This window comes from Tursiops truncatus, chromosome 5 (genome assembly GCF_011762595.2).
Source record: "Tursiops truncatus isolate mTurTru1 chromosome 5, mTurTru1.mat.Y, whole genome shotgun sequence".
Classification (NCBI taxonomy): domain Eukaryota; kingdom Metazoa; phylum Chordata; class Mammalia; order Artiodactyla; family Delphinidae; genus Tursiops; species Tursiops truncatus.
The window spans coordinates 93,421,668-93,440,160 of NC_047038.1; the positions used below are offsets into that span (position 1 = coordinate 93,421,668).

Here is an 18,493-nt window from a genome sequence, read left to right on the forward strand (position 1 = left end):
TCCATACTGTTCTCCATAGTGGCTGTACCAATTCACATTCCCACCAGCAGTGCAAGAGTGTTCCCTTTTCTCCACACCCTCTCCAGCATTTATTGTTTGTAGATTTTTTGATGATGGCCATTCTGACTGGTGTGAGATGATATCTCATTGAAGTTTTGATTTGCATTTCTCTAATGATTAATGATGTTGAGCATTCTTTCATGTGTTTGTTGGCAATCTGTATATCTTCTTCGGAGAAATGTCTGTTTAGGTCTTCTGCCCATTTTTGGATTGGGTTGTTTGTTTTTTTGTTATTGAGCTGCATGAACTGCTTATAAATTTTGGAGATTAATCCTTTGTCAGTTGCTTCATTTGCAAATATTTTCTCCCATTCTGAGGGTTGTCTTTTGGTCTTGTTTATGGTTTCCTTTGCTGTGCCAAAGCTTTTAAGTTTCATTAGGTCCCATTTGTTTATTTTTGTTTTTATTTCCATTTCTCTAGGAGGTGGGTCAAAAAGGACGTTGCTGTGATTTATGTCATAGAGCGTTCTGCCTATGTTTACTTTGTCACTGGAAGTTTGTACCTCTTATTTTCCCTCACTTATTTCACTCATCCCGCCCACCCTCTCCCTTCTGGCAACTGTCTGTCTGTTCTTTCCATCTATGACTCTGTTTCTGTTTGTTCATTTGTTTTTCTTTTTAGATTCCACATCTAAGTGAAATCATATGGCACTTGCCTTTCTCTCTCTATCTTATTTCACTTAGCATAATACCCTCAAAGTCCATCCCTGTTGCTGCAAATGGCAACATTTCATTCTTTCTATGGCTGAGTAATATTCCATTGGATATTTATGCCACATCTTCTTTATCCATTCATCTACTGATGGACATTTAGGTTGCTTTCATATCTCAGCTTTTATAAATAATGCTGCAGTGAAGATAAGCGTGTATATGTCTTTTCAATTTAGTGTTTTTGTTTTCTTCAGAAAAATACCCAGACGTGGAATTGCTGGATCGTGTGGTATTTCTGTTTTTAAGTTTTTGAGAAACCTCCATACTGTTTTCCACAGTGGCTGTACCAGTTCCCATTCTCTCTCTCTGTAACTCTTGAGCCCTTTCCACTGGCTTTTGGTAGCTGTATACCAAAATGATGCAAACAGCCATGTCTGGTTTAAGACCTCCAGAGAATGAGACTTAAGTTAAGAGGATAGAAGAAGTTAAGGGTTGTAAGGAATTTCTACACTTATCAGGCAGTCAGAGGCAGAGAATGACCGAGAGGCGCACCAGGATAAAGCATGCTAAGAGGGGAAAGAAGGTCAAAGAAGGGGGTGATCCGAAGTGTCCTGTGTTGCACACCTTTCAGGTGGGTTAGGAATTAGAGGAGGCCATTACGTTTGGTCGTTAGAAGGTGGTCAGAGACCTTTTCAAGAGCAATACAACAGTTGAATTGTGGAGGCTGAAGGCAGATTACAGTGAAGTGAGAAGTTAGGGAGGCAAGGAAGTTGGGTGGTGAAGGAAAGAAAAGAGATGGGGAGGTTGTTGAGAAAAACTTTGCGGGGAGTAGGTAATGCGGAGCATGTTTGGAGGTTGAGGTCGAGGAGAATGAAGAGAGATGGGGGTGAAAGATGCACTAATGTTGCCATAATGTTCAAATAGTGTTGAAAATCGGATTAAAAAATGGGGGTGGAGGAATTAGCCATTTCATCCTGTGAGGGGAGATGAAATGAAATAAAGGGTTTGGCAGGAAAGAATCAAAGGTGTTCATGCTTGACGGGCTGAGTCAAGTAGAAGGTGAAATAACCGGGTAGGATGTGGAAGGGTGGGCAGCGTGGGCTGGTGACCAGGGAAGAGTAGCAAGGGTTTCAAAGCTGCTGCCATGAGAGTGGGAAGGAACATCCATAAACCAGCTATAGGTGCCTTTAGAAGTAATTAATATACATCACAGTCTTCATTTAAACAGCTCCTAGAGATCCCCATGATCGGACAAATCCATAAATATTTATTTATTGCACCCACACAATATTCCAGAGATCTGCTTACTTGCTCTTCAAAGCATCCCCTTGGTGATTATTCTTTTTCATTCCTCTAATTGTACACTAGAGAAAGCCTCAGTTAGCTGCAACCAGTTTTTAGACCCCTGCACACCTGCGGAACTTGTTGACGCATGCCGGAGCCCCACACTCTCTGTAAGCACTGGCTTTAAAGAGGAAGAGGCCAAGACTTTTCAAATAATGGAGCCTTGAATCAGTCACGTTTCCTGGGTTTTCAGTTCTAACCTGTACCCACTCATTAAGGTAATCATACAACGGAGTTACCTCCACCTGCTCCAGGAACTTTCAAAGTGCTCCTGGCACTGTGAGGAAAGCACAGGAAAAGGAAAACAAAAAGGTTGGCATTGTGTGGAAACCGTACACTAAGTCAGGGGGAAATAGCCTCCTTATCAGATTTCTCTCAATACAGCCATCATTTCCTTTATAATTTACTGAAGGGCTATAATGGGGATTAATTTGCCTCTTCGGATATCAAGAACTGTTTCTAATATTGGCAAAAGGCGGCCTGTAATTTGAAACTCCTGAAGTTCAGAGAAAGGTCGGAGCCTGTTCACTTGTGTGCTGCTAAAAGAGGATTTTTGCGGAGGACACTCTGGGTTCAACTTCTGGAATGGCTAGAGGTCTCAAAGGCTTCTCATGCGGATGAGTGGGCGCTGGGTATGGGACTGAGATCTCTTCTTTGGCAAAGAACACGTCTCAGGTGATCAGCAATTAAGAAAGTGTATCACTGAGGGTATGGAGAGAAAGACCTGTTTTAACAGATTTCAAGGACAGGTAATCTGTTTTATTGACAAGGATTTTTTAGTCTAAATATCGCTAGAAATCACAATCTACAAGACTGGGATGAAACAAGACCTATGTGGCCGCTGAATGGTGTTTTAGCAACTGCAAACAGTGCTTTGAATCCTGCAGGGGAAGATGGACAGGACCTATAACCAGAAGTCTCTTCTCTTTTCCTAGGTCTTTACTCCTTTTTCATTTTGGGGGGTAATTCAGGATTTGTGGCTTTTCTTCCACCTTTGGGATGGAGGATGGTAAATGGGATTTGAAGCATTATTACCACTTAAGGTAGGACAGAGGACTTTTTCACCTATATGGGGAGCTGAACACAACCAAGTTCTTTAATTAAAGGATGACTCTTACACGGATGAGAACAAGAGACAGTGCTGGCCATCCCAGTTAATTTGCCCTATAGATTTAATCACAACTGATACAACAGCTTCTGTGAACTGTGTATCATGATGGTCATGAAAATGACTTTCCAACTCAGCTCTTTGTAACTTTACCTCTAGTTAAAGACTAAACTTTCCCCCCAATTCTATTATCAACCAACCTTAATTCCCCCCTCTACCAATGCCTGAGGCTGGTTTGCTGACTCTGGAAGGCCACATCGGGGAGATGAGCTTCGTGGGGCCTCTGAGCACAGCTTAGGAGCTCTGTGAACGACGGGCACACGGTACCCGAGTTCTGGGAGCTCTCGGGGGATATGCTGATATGATGAACTGTTTCTGTTATCTGATAGTTCTTTCTATACCCCCTGGCAAGTATCTATCACATGCTGCCCTAGGACTTGAAGGTTGTTCAGTCGGAAAGGGATGAAAACTCAGTTGCTGTGTTGGGCCTGGCCATTTGCTAAAAACCTCAAACACGCAATCTGTACAGGTCCCAAGCTTCTACTTTACTGATGTATACTGCCTTTGCGCTACTCTCCAGCCATCTGTGCTGCAACAGTGGCCATTGCAGTCCCTTTTACCCTTTGGTGTAGAAATGAGACGCTGTGTTCATAGCATCCGTGCCTTCTCTGTGCTCTCATGTGCTCTCCAGACTGCCATCCTCTGTGCCAGCACTGCGCAGCTGACCTCGACAACACCGGGAGCGTCTGCCTGAGGTGTCAGAATGCCCGGTACCTGCTGCTAGAAGATCGCTGTGTTCCCGAGTGCCCTTCTGGATACTTCGCAGAGAGAGGAGCTTGTAAAAGTGAGTAAGTGCTGGACACAGGAGCTGCCGTGCCCCATGAGCTTCTCTTGGGCAATAGCTGAGAAGGCTGGAACTTCCCGAGAGAGAGAGAGAGGCAGGAAGCACACTGTAGGGCAATAAACTAGACCAGCTAATGCTCTCTGGGCTGGGGCTTTTATTAACGGCTCTTGGGATGCTGCTTTGGAGGGGAATTTGGCTTCATAGGTTCTCTTTATGTCTCTTCCGTCTGCAGAATGTCACTACTCCTGCAGAACCTGCCGGGGCAGAGGACCCTTTTCCTGCTCCTCATGTGACACCGACCTCGTTCTGTCCCATCTTGGCACCTGCAGCACTGCCTGCTTCCCAGGGCACTATCTCGATGACAACCACACTTGTCAGCGTAAGTTTTTTTGTTTTTTGGGTTTTTTTTTTTGCTGTACGTGGGCCTCTCACTGCTGGGGCCTCTCCCGTTGCGGAGCACAGGCTCCGGACACGCAGGCTCAGCAGCCATGGCTCACGGGCCCAGCCGCTCCGCGGCATGTGGGATCTTCCCGGACCGGGGCACGAAGCCGTGTCCCCCGCATCGGCAGGCGGACTCTCAACCACTGCGCCACTAGGGAAGCCCATTGTCAGCGTAAGTTTTAAAAAATGAACTTTCTCTCCTTTCCTGCTCTTCTGGAGTCATTGAAGAAAACAGGGATTTTTTGCTTCCATATTTTCACCTGGTAGCCTTTATTTTTAGAAAAGAAAGAAAATGAATCTACAAAGCATATGGATGCCATTAGCAGATTATAACTCAGATATGGGCCTAATTGGAAGTGCTGGACTAGGGATTTCCTCTGCAAGAGAGGAGCTGTGTGTTCTTGGGTCAGTCATTTAACCTCTCTGTTCTCTAGTTATCTCATTAAAATCATAAAATTGTTAGTCTAGTTTATTCCTGTGGTTTCTGTCAGTGATCCAATTCCAAGATCCTAAGCAGAGAGTGGAGCTCATTCTAGTATAAAGGCCTGAACCTCAGCACTTCTCTGGGTTTAATTTGTTTTTGACATGTATTTGTTAAATACTGACAGTATGCAAGGCTTGATATGCTACAAAGGATTCAGTTTCTGCCCAAACAGTAGTTTATTTTGTCTTGAATGAAAGTTACTTGTATAGATGTCTTAGTTCTCAAATAAGTTAAAATATGATTAATTACCTGAGTCATGCACAAACAAAGAGTTAGGATAAATTAGGGCAAGGGCAAATCTGGGTGGAAAAAAAATTAGGAAGTGATTCACAGATGAAGGAACAGTTTTGAAATAGGCTGAGGCAGCTTACTTTATTTCAATCAGTAAAGTGTCAGTTGCCAAAAAACTGTGGTATACTTTTCTCATTTTGAAAATGACAGTTAACAAATACAGTACTGATATTTCAGTTTTCTGTCCTAGGAAGTACCATGTTGAAGGAATTATAGAGTAATGGTTAGGAGAGTGGGCTCTAGAATAAGGTAACTAAAGTTCAAATCCTAACTGCCACTTAACTAGCTTTGTGCCCTTGAGCAGGTGAATTAACCACTAGGCCTCAGTTTCCTTTTTCTATAAAAGGGAGATTATAATAGTGCCTACCTCGAATGTTACTGCACTTAGCACAGACCCTAGCAGAGAATAAGCTCTCAGTATAGCTACTGTTGTTATCATCATCGTCATGTGAAATGAGAGGCAAATCGAGTAGTAAAAGATATTTATATTTTATAGATACAAAGATAGGTATTACTGTTAGTTTATGGAGATTCTTGCAAGGATTTGCATTTGAAATGAAGTTATATGGAACCCACCATTTTGCATCATCTGTTGAGATACCAGAGATAAAAATCCCTTTTTGGGGGGCTTCCCTGGTGGCGCAGTGGTTGAGAGTCCGCCTGCCAATGCAGGGGACACGGGTTCGTGCCCTGGTCCGGGAAGATCCCACATGCCTTGGAGTGGCTGGGCCCGTGAGCCTGTGCGTCCAGGGCCTGTGCTCCACGACGGGAGAGGCCACAACAGTAAGAGGCCTGCGTACCACACACACACACACACCAAAAAATAAAAAAAAAAAAAATCCCTTTTGGATCCATGAAAAGAGTTTTTTGGTTTTTTTTTTTTTTTACTTTTGTAACAAAAACTTTGCTTGGTATATATCAACTATCTGCCGGAATCTGTAGATTCTGTAACACAAGAGACACGAATGAAACACTTGCATATTCTATTCAAGAGCAAAAGAGTATTGGTGTAGAAGTAGTGACTTAGATATTTGAGGCTCTTCACTGCAGTGGAATCACAGAAATAAAAGTTCAAAAGAAAAAAACGGAATCCCTTATATGGCTTATAGGTGGCAAAACTACGTTGCATTGAAGTATTTCTCTTCTGGGAAGCTTCTGCTCTGCACAAATGCATTCGCTGTGCTACCACGTAAATAAGATTTTATAGACTATTTCAGTTAAATTAAGCATCTTCTAACTTTAGTCCTTTGCTAAAGCTTAGGTTTCCTTCATCCAAAGACTGAATAAGGTAAGGTATGCCCCCAAGTTGGGCTATTTGAGTTTCTAATACGTAAAAAAAATTCACAATGTCCCTTTCTACTGCTCATCATTATAGACAATTATAGGCCTGACAATTTTAGGAATTGTGCAGTAAAGGGCTTTTAAGGAAATATAATCAACATTAAGGGGAGGCATTAATAACCATATTATAGAAGAAAGTAAGAGTTTCAGAGCTGTCTAGATTCTGATTACAGGAACCTTTAGAAATTGTGTACTGAGCTCTAAAATTTCAGGATAACCAGTTGAGAAGGAACTTTCAAGAAGAGATGATAAATGAGGTTCTCAGTACTTGAAACCGTAGTGCCCTAGAGTAGGAGGAAGACTCCAGCGCACCTGAGCCAACCTTGCACCCAGGGCAGAGATTCTCTCTCATCCCCTCACAGGCTGCTACAGATGAGGAAGGAAGCCAGGTGCATCGGTGGGGATGAGGGCTGTTTCTCATCAGCCCTAGAGCCTCCTTCTGGAGCAGTGTAGAATGGCTCCTCCCTCATTCACACGATTCCCTTCCGAAGTCTGACATTAGCTTGGACTTCTCTGTTCTGAGCAGGACTGGAGTCAGTGGAGTATTGAGCAGAAAGAGGGGACCGTCTCAGAGGTCAGGAGGGAGACGGGGCATCATAGGCTGTGAGGTTCCCTTCTCCTCAATGAACGATATTTAAAGTATCAATACATCTCTGCTTCCCTCACTGCTTTCTGGTCCCCTCGGCCCCTTCTTCACTGTCCTCTTAGCTCTTTCCATGGGGTCACTGACCTCGGAGAGCTGCACCTGCTATTCCAGACGTTGTCACACCAACGTGACTGCAGTAAGACTAATACCCTCTGGTCTGAATATTGTAAGAGGGAGAAAAGGCTCCTCACCCACACTCCTCTGAATGGGGAAGCTAGAACCCAAGGGGTTTGGTTATGTGCAGAACTACTTTGAGTGAGACAAGGTCACTTGGGGATTGCCTTGGAGACGGCTGAGGGGTTCGATTAAAGAGGAAGAAGCATTCGAAGAGAAGTGATGGAAGCCCCCTGCTTCTTAGTGTGACCCCACTGCATCCCTCCAAATCCTCCATATAGTCTTTTAACATTTCCAAATGCTCGGCGGGACCCCATTTCTTTTGGGAGTCAGTGAAGGAGCTGAGTTATGCTTTGGGAATGAGACTTCATGGAAGGATTCAAGACCACGGAGGCAGACAGAAGCTTGAGGAAGTAAACTACAAGAAACTCTCAGCTGTCAGTACAGGGGCCTTGTTTTGCAGCTCCATGTCCAGCAGGGCGTCCAGCTGACATTGAGGTTACATGAAGGCTCTTCAGTTTAAGATTGTGTTAGTTTCTTTAGTAACCATGTCAACTTTTAGTAAGCTTTCAATCAACTAAGATTCTTAGATCATTTTTTATAATAATGCTTTCTAAACAGGCCTTCTGTCCCCTCTGTTTGTACAATTGGTTATAGAACATAAATGCAAGACTTTACTTACAGTTTAGCTTATTTCGTCTGATTAGTTTATTGATACAATGGGCCAAAATAAGTTTAAGTTTTTCTTTCAGCTGGTGAAACTTAACTCTGCGTGTATCCTATGTAAGTGTATGTGTCATATTTAAATATCATTAGCATAATTTCTTTGTTTTCATTAAAGTAATTAATAAAAATATTGGCCAACTAAGAAATTAAGACTTCATCATAATACTCTACTAAAGACATTCATTTCCAATTACAAAGATTTACTGACAACTTTCTGAGTATGTATTTCAACCATCTTCAAATCCACTTACAGCTGGTAGACCCCACTTCATTTTTGTATTCACAAGTTTATATTTAGGGTTTTTGTCAAACCCTTTGGCAAAATTAAGATACAACATGTGTAGAAATCCTACCTCCCAAAAGGATAAAAGTTTAGTCTCATATAAGTTTCCAATAAAAATATCTTTTCTAATATTTTCAAACTGTTTGAAAATCCAGTCTAGAATTTTCCTAGGACCTTTAATTACAAGTCTACATATTCTAACAAATATTTTATACCAATGGCTTTTCTTGTAGGTGAAACAAAAGGAATTTCTTTTTATTTTAGAGGGAGGTCATTTTTCTGCACTGTGCCACACACTTTGATATCCTTTAGCACTAAAACTCACATGATCACTCTCTAGACTTTTCCTCTGACACATGCTGAGAGAAAATTTTAGAGGGAGGCAGAGATGCTAGTGCTTGAGTATATATAATTACAAAATCTGGCTTCTTTCACTTATGTTGCAAGTATTTATTGAACACCAACAAAATTACAGATAACCAGCTAGGTGCTGGGGACTATTGCAAGGAACAACAGAAACCTCGTCTTCGCTTTCATGAAGCGTACAGCTGTAAAGGGTACAGGTGGTAAATAATCGCTGAAATTGAACATTTTTATGTATGGCATGAATGAAAGGTATAAGAACAGTACCTGGGAGACCTGTTCTAGACTGGAGAGTCAGGGAAGTCCTTCTTGAAGAAGAGGCTGAAGAATGAATAAGAGTTAAAGACAAGAGACTTGGAGATTATATTGAGAGGATTCCAATATGTGTATTATGATTTCTAGGTAGAAAGAATGGAGGGAATGATGGAGAAGCAATATTTACAGAAATGATGGCTGGAATTTTTCCAGGCCTGAAGAAAGATATGAGCTCATAGATGAAAGTGTCCTCTGACACCTGAGAAGTATGAATTAAAAAATCACTCTTACAGATATATGGAAAATAGAATGCAAGGGACTCAAACCAATTAGGAGGCTATGATAGTGGTCTAGGAGGAGATGATGATGGCTTGGACATTATTGGCATTTGTGGATATGGAGAAAAGCAAAAGGTTCTGAGAATTATATAGGAGAGTTCAAACAAATAAGATCCAGTAAGTCATTGAATTAGGAGTGAGAGAAAGGGAGGTGCCAGGAGAGACTCTAAGGTTTCTAGCATGAACAACTGAGTCAATGGAGAAATGCTAGTTGTTGAATCAGGCAGAGATGGAAGCATGGCCGGATTTGGAGATCATCCCTGAATGCCTAAATTAAGTGACTGCTAAGAATTACAACTGAGTAAGTCAGTAAGCCAGGTCACCTTAAAGTCCTTCGTATCTTAAAATACGGGATTTCCTGAGCTCCAAAATAAGTTGCTGCCTAATTTTAATCTTGGTATCAGACAAAAATCTGAATCTACATCATAAACTGTAGGGGCCCTGATTCCTTAAGAAGCAAGGGTCCAAGGACACTCTGGACTATTATTCCAGAGATCTTGAAATAAGTATAAATTAATCCTGTTGCTGAGTCACAAGGCAGTTTGGATGTGGGGTTTCTGTTCTTGGGTTTATAATTTATCTTCTCTGGAAAATAAAATTACCCTCTTTGATTTTGGAAAGCAAGATTAACATTTTCTGTTTCTGTTGATCGCAGGGTAGGGTTCTGAGCCGTGATTAAAAAATAGGTTGGAGGGAGGCTCTGTTGCTTTGCAGCATCTGTCTAGGTTTGATCAGTGCTTCCGTATTTGCAATGGTAATCATCTGGTCATTTTCTTTTCCTATCTGCTCAGCATGCGACCCACATTGTGGAAGCTGTGATTCACCGGCCAGCTGTACCTCCTGCCGAGATCCAAACAAGGTCCTGCTCTTTGGAGACTGTCAGCATGAGAGCTGTGCCCCACAGTACTATCTTGACTTCTCCACCAAGACATGCAAAGGTAAAGCTTTTCCAGAACTGCACGAGTCTTCTACTTGTCGATGCCCCTTTACTAGAGAAGTCTGCTCCCACATTGGGAAAATACTGTCATCAGATGTTTAGACTTTCTCTGATGAAAAGTCATTATGTATGTATGTATGTATGTATTAAGCAAATCTTTTTCTCTATGTACCATGTACTAGATATTATGCCAGGTCTTAGTAACTAGACCAGAGATGGCAAACTGGAAACCCTCAGGTTGTATTTAATCCAAGACAGGGGTCTGTGGTTTTGTTTTTTGTTTTTTTTTTTTTTTTTGATCCACTGAATTTAACAGCATTTTAAAATTTTTAATTCTTTGCCTTTTAAACATCAGAAGACTTCACATACAAAAATTGAGATGTTCAGTCTCTTTTGAAAAAGTCAGAAGGTTTGGCAGTACTGGGTTTGCATTCCCACAGTGCAGCAATAGGTTGATGAGTAGCTGTTGTCTCTGTTGGGTTGAACATGATCTCCTAAGGGTGCCACGGTGCCCACCATTCCCTGTCCTATCACACCAGCCCTATTTCAAAGATTTACATCGCCTTCCTGGGCCCTGTAGGCATTTGCATTTACAGCTCTAGACTGCCAGACGCTAAGCTTAATGAGGACAGGCGTTGTGTCTGATTTGTTCATCTCTTGCTTAACATACTTTAATGAGTGAAGACACAGCCCCTGTCCTCCAGGAGTTTATAAGCAAGCATTGTCAAAAACCGGGTACTACCTTTTACCTTGTTTTCCGGTGTTTAACATTATTGGAGCTTATGCTCTTCAAATGGCAGGACCCAGCAAGCGGAAAGACAGAATTAAAGGATGGATTTCCCTTGCTTCTGTTCCATTTCCCTTCTCCATTCCTCCGTTCCACCTTCCCCACCCACCCACCCACCCCTCCGACCTTTCCAATTCTGCCAGAGAAGCTAGGGCTAAGAGATGGAGGTCAGACATCTGTCAAATAAAATTGGGGTGCTTTAAGGTTTTGCAAAATTACTTACATTCCATTCTGAGAAATTGTACTTGGTTGTTAACTGAGGCGGTCTGCTGTGCTCAAGACCACAGAACCTTTTCTAGTTTTTCCCTTCTAACCAGTGGTTGTCAGTCTGTGGTGAAAAACAAGATTATCACAAATCCTCCCTGTTGTAAATGATTTCATAACTATGCTGGCAGTTTTCAAGGCTCTGTTTTAGTCATTTTCCCTCAGGACTGATTCAGTCAAATAAATGAGTGAGATTAACTTTATAAATCTTCTTGGAAGCACGTGTACCGTCGTGCACAGTTACCTGCTTCTTTGGGACTTAGAAATACTGCATCAAAGAAGAGAGAAAGGTGACTAATGAGAGGTTTCCCCAGCTTCTTAGAGGAGAGGGACGGTGGGGTGAGGCAGCGCCGAGTGGAGATACGTTCTCCAAGGAAACCAGTTCAGCAGCAAACATTTATTAAACTGCTGTGTGCCACGCACTGTGCTGAGTTCCTTAAATTCATTATTCCATTTAATCTTCACAGTAGCCTTATGAAATAGGTGCTATTCTTATCCCTGTTTTACAGATAAGGAAACTGAGGCTCAAAAAGCTTAAGGAAAGTGTGTAAGACACGCAGATAAAAAGTGCCAAAGCCACGACTTGAATACAGATTTACCTGACTTCAAAAACGAGTACTTAGGGTTTCCCTGGTGGCGCAGTGGTTGAGAGTCCGCCTGCCGATGCAGGGGACACGGGTTCGTGCCCCAGTCCGGGAAGATCCCACACGCCGCGGAGCGGCTGGGCCCGTGAGCCATGGCCGCTGAGCCTGCGCGTCCGGAGCCTGTGCTCCGCAGCGGGAGAAGCCACAAGAGTGAGAGGCCCGCGTAACGCCAAAAAAAAAACCAAGTACTTAATCCTGCTATTTTGTCCCGTCTTCCATGCACGAAGGACTTAACCTTACCAGCTAGAACTCTGCATTTTATGACTGCAAAATCGCCTGTCCAAATTGCCTGGGACATCAGAACGACAGCCACAACAACTAGCATAATCACAATGACAAAAACAGTAGCCGCAGCACCCTGTCTTCCTGGGCCTGACTCGGTAGTTCTGGTGTTGAACCTGATGATCTGTATTTCTAACCACCCCCCTGAATTACTTGGGTGTGCATCTAAGGCTGGGAGCCCCTAGAACATAAACTTCCTGAGGGCAGGGTCTACACCCGCCACACGAGGTTCAGGGCCATACATCCCATCAGTGCTTGTTCAGTGAATGAACATGTGAAGGAGTCAGCTCTGCTCTAAATGAGATCTGTTATTTCAGGAACTCCTTTATTTCTGGACAGTTCGTTTACACCCCTTGTAAGTCTAATGTCATTGGTTCTTTCTGTTGTGCTGGTCAACGCCTGATTTTTGAGAGGAAGAGAGTCACGTGGCCGGTGTCAGTGGAGAGAGCAGATGCATTCTTCGTTGAGTCTCTGACATCCTTTACCTATTGGCATTTGGAGGAGGTCAGATGAGGTTTGTGGGAGCAAATAGGCCACTCCCTGGAACAGGCTTTGCATGAAGGAGCGATCCTTGTACGCACCATGTCTAACGTAATTAGGAAACGCTCAACCTCAGAGAGGCGTTCAGGCTACTACAAGCAGAGCCTCGTTAGAGCTCACTTATCCATCTCTTCTGTTGTCCTCACTCACCCCATGCAGCTGCAGCCAGTGTCCTCATAAATTAGTCTCTGGGGCTGAGGCTGGACAGAAAGGAAGCTGATCGAAGGAACTTTCTTTCTAGAGTGTGACTGGAGTTGCAATGCGTGTCACGGGCCTCTGAGGACAGACTGCCTGCAGTGCATGGATGGCTATGTTCTCCAGGACGGGACCTGTGTGGAGCACTGCTCACCATCATTTTACCGGGACCTAGGTCTCTGCAAGAGTAAGTGTCTGGGGTCCTTGCTCTGTGCTCATCCAAGCTTCTGCCCCCTCTGTATTTTACTGTTCCTCATGAGGAGCCTGTGGCCAGTTTCCTCTCTGGCTTTTTATCCAATTTCTTGTTTCTTTCCTAAGAGTTTTCCTTTGTTCTAATGCAAATGTCCGCTCTTTCCTTCTCCCATGCCCCAGTACAACATTTGCCAGATTTGAAATCCACATGGGAATCTTGGAGGTATATGGCCACACAAACAGATATGGTTTGACCATTAGTTTTGGATTTCTTTAAAACTTGAACAGTCCTGTGCTCCAAACGGAGAGGTCTGCATGCTCTCGTCATTTGAGCACATGGAAAGAATGTCTTATCCCACCATCTGCCCTCCCACGACCCTCCCAATACCGTATGTCTAACCGTCGTCTTTCTCTGCCTCAGTACCCCCTTCAGCCTCACTTTAATGCCACAAAATCTTCACACCCTGGAATGCCCACCCAAAGTGCACAGGCAGCATTCCCGGGAGCATCCTTGGGTGATACCCTGAGGACCGACCAGGTTAGTCAGGAAAGATTGACACTTCAGTGAAGCAGTGCAGGGAGTCAAGGACTAGTTACTAATAACGATAATGGCTGATATCTGTCAATTTATAGTTTGCATAGTATTTTTCATTATGTAATTTGACCTTTATCCAAGGAACTGGGTGGGGCAGTGTGTTCTCTGCATTTTATAGGAGAGAACGCTGAGGCTCAGAGACGTGGAGTGACTAGTGCCAAGTCACCCAGCTGGTAAGTGCGGCAGTCACGATTGGAAGCCTGGCTCCTTGACTCCCAGTCTGCTGCTTTGCTCAGCACACCGGGTTGTACTGCCTCATCACGAGGAGTGATGGAGGAGCCCCTTGGAAAGCCATGCACATTCCTGTCGACTTGACTTGTGTCTTCCAGGCTGTGACAGCCACTGTCTCCAGTGCCAAGGCCCCCATGAGTGCACCCGCTGTGAAGGGCCGTTTCTCCTCTTGGAAGCCCAGTGTGTCCAGGAATGTGGGAAGGGGAACTTTGCAGATCATTCAAACCGCAGATGCACAGGTAACTTGGAGACTGTGCTGTGTTCTCCGGAAAGAAGTGAGGGCAGCAAGGAAGCCAGGTGTGCTGATTCTCAGGTTACCAAGGAGAATCTGAATTAGGAGCAGAATGAAAACCCAGGGAGTTCGGCCTAAGTAATTGATGACTTCTCGTGCACATCTGTCAATGGCTCGCTAGATAGAATACGGAAGTGCAGGCCAATAATTCTCTTGCACAGATCAATATTGTCCCTAAAGGTCTGTATGGAAACAAAGCCAATATTTCATGGAACGTCAAGCTTGTATTGAACTGAGGTGTGGTGTCCATTAAGAGGGGGTCAGCCCTATTGGCATGGGCCCAGGGTTTTCAGTGCGTAGACTAAATTACCAGGGACCCTGATATTGCTATAATATCCTTGAGGAGTAGGATTTCTGGGGACAATTTAGTGAGACACATTGAACTTTTGTTATTAAACTAAAGTTAAACCCAAAGTCTTAATCACCTTGTCCATTGAGTTATTCACAAGAGCTTCCTCAGTTTGTTCTCATCATTTCCATCAAAACTTGGTAAGGTGTGCCCCACTTTAAAGAATACCTGATATTTAATAATAATGCCATTACCTAGGCGTGGCATTTTATATTTCCCCAAATTTCCTTCATCTGCGTTATCTCGTGTAACATCCACAATGACTTGGTAAACTATGGCAGACACTATGAATCCTGTTTTACAAATGAAAAAAAAGGAAGAGCCTTAAGAGTATTAACCAGGGTAACAGAAAGCCAGATATTAAACTCAAGTTTTCTGATTCTAATTCAGGGCCCTTTCAGCTATCCTGTGCCACCTCTCTATAACAGCATCTCAACTGAGGAAGCAGAATAATTAGGCAGTAAACACTTGATTTATAGAAGCTTATTAACTTGATTCGAAGAAATAATCTATGGTCTTTTAAATAGCTTGCTCTCCACATGCATTTAAAATAATAATAATAGGGCTTCCCTGGTGGCGCAGTGGTTGAGAGTCCGCCTGCCGATGCAGGGGACACGGGTTCGTGCCCCGGTCCGGGAAGATCCCACATGTCGCGGAGCGGCTGGGCCCGTGAGCCATGGCCACTGAGCCTGCGTGTCCGGAGCCTGTGCTCCGCAGCGGGAGAGGCCACGGCAGTGAGAGGCCCGTGTACCGCAAAAAAAAAAAAGAAGAAGAAGAAGAAAAATAAGAATAGCAGTGATAGTAGTACATTTGAGTCCTTTCGTGTGCGCAATACTGTTCTAGTCACTGCGCGTTATATATATATAGCCCATGTAATCCAACCAACAGTCATTGCATTAGGTGCTATTACTATCCCCATTTTTAAGATGAGAAAATTGCACCACAGACTGTTAAACAACTTGCCCGAACTCAGCAGCCGTTAAGTGGTAGAAGAGGAACAGTACCCGACAGGGCTTATGCTCTTAATCCCTATGAGCTGCCTCCCTTACAAGTCAGTATTGTTAACTTTTTAAACAATCCATTTATGTGCAACATGTTCAGGTCATAGTGTGGAAAGCAAGGGTGCTCCTTCCTGTTCACTTTCCTTTGCAGGGTAGGAAATTTCATTTCTGTGAAATTCTGCAGGGAACTGTGGGAATTCTCTTTTGCTGCAGCGGGGGGTCATATGTTGCTGTGCTCCCACTCTTCATTTCTTTATCACTGGTGGCCCCCTCTGGGGGCCTGTGCCTCTGTCCTGCCTCATTCAGTGTGTCCTCTCTTCGATAGCCTGCCCCCGGGGGTGCTTGCAGTGCAGCCACAGAGACCGGTGTCACCTCTGTGACCATGGGTTCCTTCTGAAGAGTGGCCTTTGTGTTGCCAAGTGTGTTCCCGGCTTCCCTGCCCACTCCTCTAATGAAACATGTGCTGGTAAGTGCTTCCCCTCCGATGCTCTGGTGAAGTCACCTGTAATTTCTCCACGCGGAGGCTGAGTTTGCAGGTACAGTTGGCTCGTGTGGTACAAAATGCAGGCTTTCCATTCTCGGAAAACCCCTGGTGCTGCTATGGAATAAGGGACTGTTTATAGAACATGGAAAATTGGGAAAATTCAACTTCTAAGATCTTTGGAAGGGAAAAAGAAGCAATCTGTGCTTTAAAAATCAGAGCTATCAGATCAGAAATTTGGCATAAAACTTAGCTGTGTTCCTGAACTACAGCCACGTTATAGAAAATTATACTTACAGATAAAATTTATTATATTTATATACACATGTAGAGCTATTATGCCAGGGTGCAATGATGCATCCTTTGTGCACACACTGGAGATAAATGGTAAGTAATTAATGAATAGTGTGAGGAGCTTGCCCCGTTAGGTTCACATGTTGGAAGTGGCTGGATTTCAAGCCACTCTGTTTGCCACTAAGAATTAGGTAACACGTTAAGGAATGGAGCTAGTCTTGTCCAACACATCCGTGGGCACTTTACCTTAAACAACAAAGAGAAACAAATTTAAATTCAGGCTTAATTTTGAACCCCAAAACTTTTACAGGTGAACGAGGATTGGGAGTTACATTACAGCTGAGCATCTCTTGGCTTCTGAGTGTCCTTCATCAATAACATGCATCATGTTTTATCACCTGCAGTCAATCATATTTTTCATGTCTATATCTCTGACCTCTAATGATATTAAGACTTCCCATGGAAGAAAATATCTTTGGCTTATTTCATTAGGATCCTTCTGGAAACCCCAAGTACAATACTTGAGAGTCAGCTTACCCCACTTGGGATGTAATACAAGTCAACTTGTGAAAATGAATTCAACTTTCATTGGAGTAATTTTACGTTAGAAGTAGTCCCCCTGAAGCTTGACATTCCTAAACTGCCCTGTCTGACCTACTTGTAAAAGGAAGAAGTGCTACCGGTTAAAGTCCAGGCAAAACGACTTGCGGGAGACAGGATGAATTCCATATCAAGGTCGGAAATCCTAATTCATCCATCAGATGTTTCCTATGGACAGAGATCGTAAATTTTTAAAACAACGTATATATTTCACATGAATTCTGAGTAAGCCACTGATAATCCTACTTCATGGTAGATTAACTGGTGCTGTCCTTACAAATGGTATCAGACACTTGACCCTTTTCTTGCCCTTGGTGGGTCTGATGGTCAGATATGACAGATGTATTAGGATAGGACTGTGGTTCTCAAATGTGGCAGCCTATTAGGATTACCTGGGGAGCTTGTAAAATCACTAAGGTCCCACCCCAGAACACCTAAGTCAGAACCTCTGGTGGTGGAGCCTAAGTATCAGGATTATTTTAAAAGATCCCTATGTGATTCTTTATTGTTATTATTACTGAGATATAATTCACATACCATAGAATTCACCCTTGAAAGTATACAATGAGTCTTTAGCATATCCACAGTGTTACGAAACCATCATCACTGTCTAATTCCAGGTCATTTTCATCACCCTAAAAAGAAATCCAATAACCATTAGTAGTCTCTCTCCACTGCCCTGTTGCCTTAGCCCTTGGCAACCACTGATCTACTTTCTGTCTGTATAGATTTGTCTACTCTAGATATTGCATGTAAATGGAATCTTACAATATGTGGCCTTTTACATCTGGCTTCTTTCACTTGGCATGATATTTTCAAGGTTCCTCCATGTTAGAACGTATATCAATATGTCTTTTTATGGTTGAATAATAACTGCATCGTATGCATATAGCACATTTTGTTTATTCATTCATCAATTGATGTTTGATTGTTTTGATTATTTCCACTTCGGGCTATTATGAATAACACTGCTGTGAACATTCGTGTACCAGTTTTTGTACGGACATATGCTTTCAATACTCTTTGGTATATGCCTAGGAGCGGAATTGCTGGATCATATGGTAGCTGTATGTTTAATTGCTTGAGGAACGGCCAGACTGTCTTCCCAAGCAGCTGTACCATTTTACATTCCCACCAGCAATATATGAGATTTCTAGTTTCTCCACACCCTCAGGAATACTTTTTATTGTCCTTCCTAGTAGGTATGAAGTGATATCATCTTGTGATTTTGATTCAAATTTCCCTGATGACGGATGATGTTGAGCACCTTTTCATGTGCTTATTGGCCTTTTGTGTATCTTCTTTGGAGAAATGCCCATTCAAATTCTTTGCCTATTTTTAAATTAGGTTATTTGTCATTTATTGAGTTGTGAGAATTCTTTATATATTCTGGATATAGAAGGGATATACAAGTCCCTTTTCAGATATGTAATTTGGAAATATTTTCTCCTATTCTGTGGATTGTCTCTTCACTTTCTTGCTGGTGTCCTTTGTTATTAAAAGCACAAAAGCTTTTAATAT

General features: G+C 43.0%; 1 protein-coding gene across 9 annotated transcripts in view; it reads left to right on the forward strand.

Moving 5' to 3' along the window:
- FRAS1 (Fraser extracellular matrix complex subunit 1) overlaps positions 1-18,493 on the forward strand; it is a 465,636-nt gene that overhangs the window by 289,954 nt on the left and 157,189 nt on the right. For all 9 annotated transcript variants that reach the window (XM_033857169.2, XM_033857168.2, XM_033857167.2 and 6 more), the window contains 6 exons: positions 3,854-4,006; positions 4,239-4,385; positions 10,080-10,226; positions 12,984-13,124; positions 14,054-14,194; positions 15,923-16,063. In XM_033857169.2, the coding sequence (XP_033713060.1) occupies positions 3,854-4,006; positions 4,239-4,385; positions 10,080-10,226; positions 12,984-13,124; positions 14,054-14,194; positions 15,923-16,063 (870 nt within the window). The remainder of the gene's footprint in view (positions 1-3,853; positions 4,007-4,238; positions 4,386-10,079; positions 10,227-12,983; positions 13,125-14,053; positions 14,195-15,922; positions 16,064-18,493) is intronic.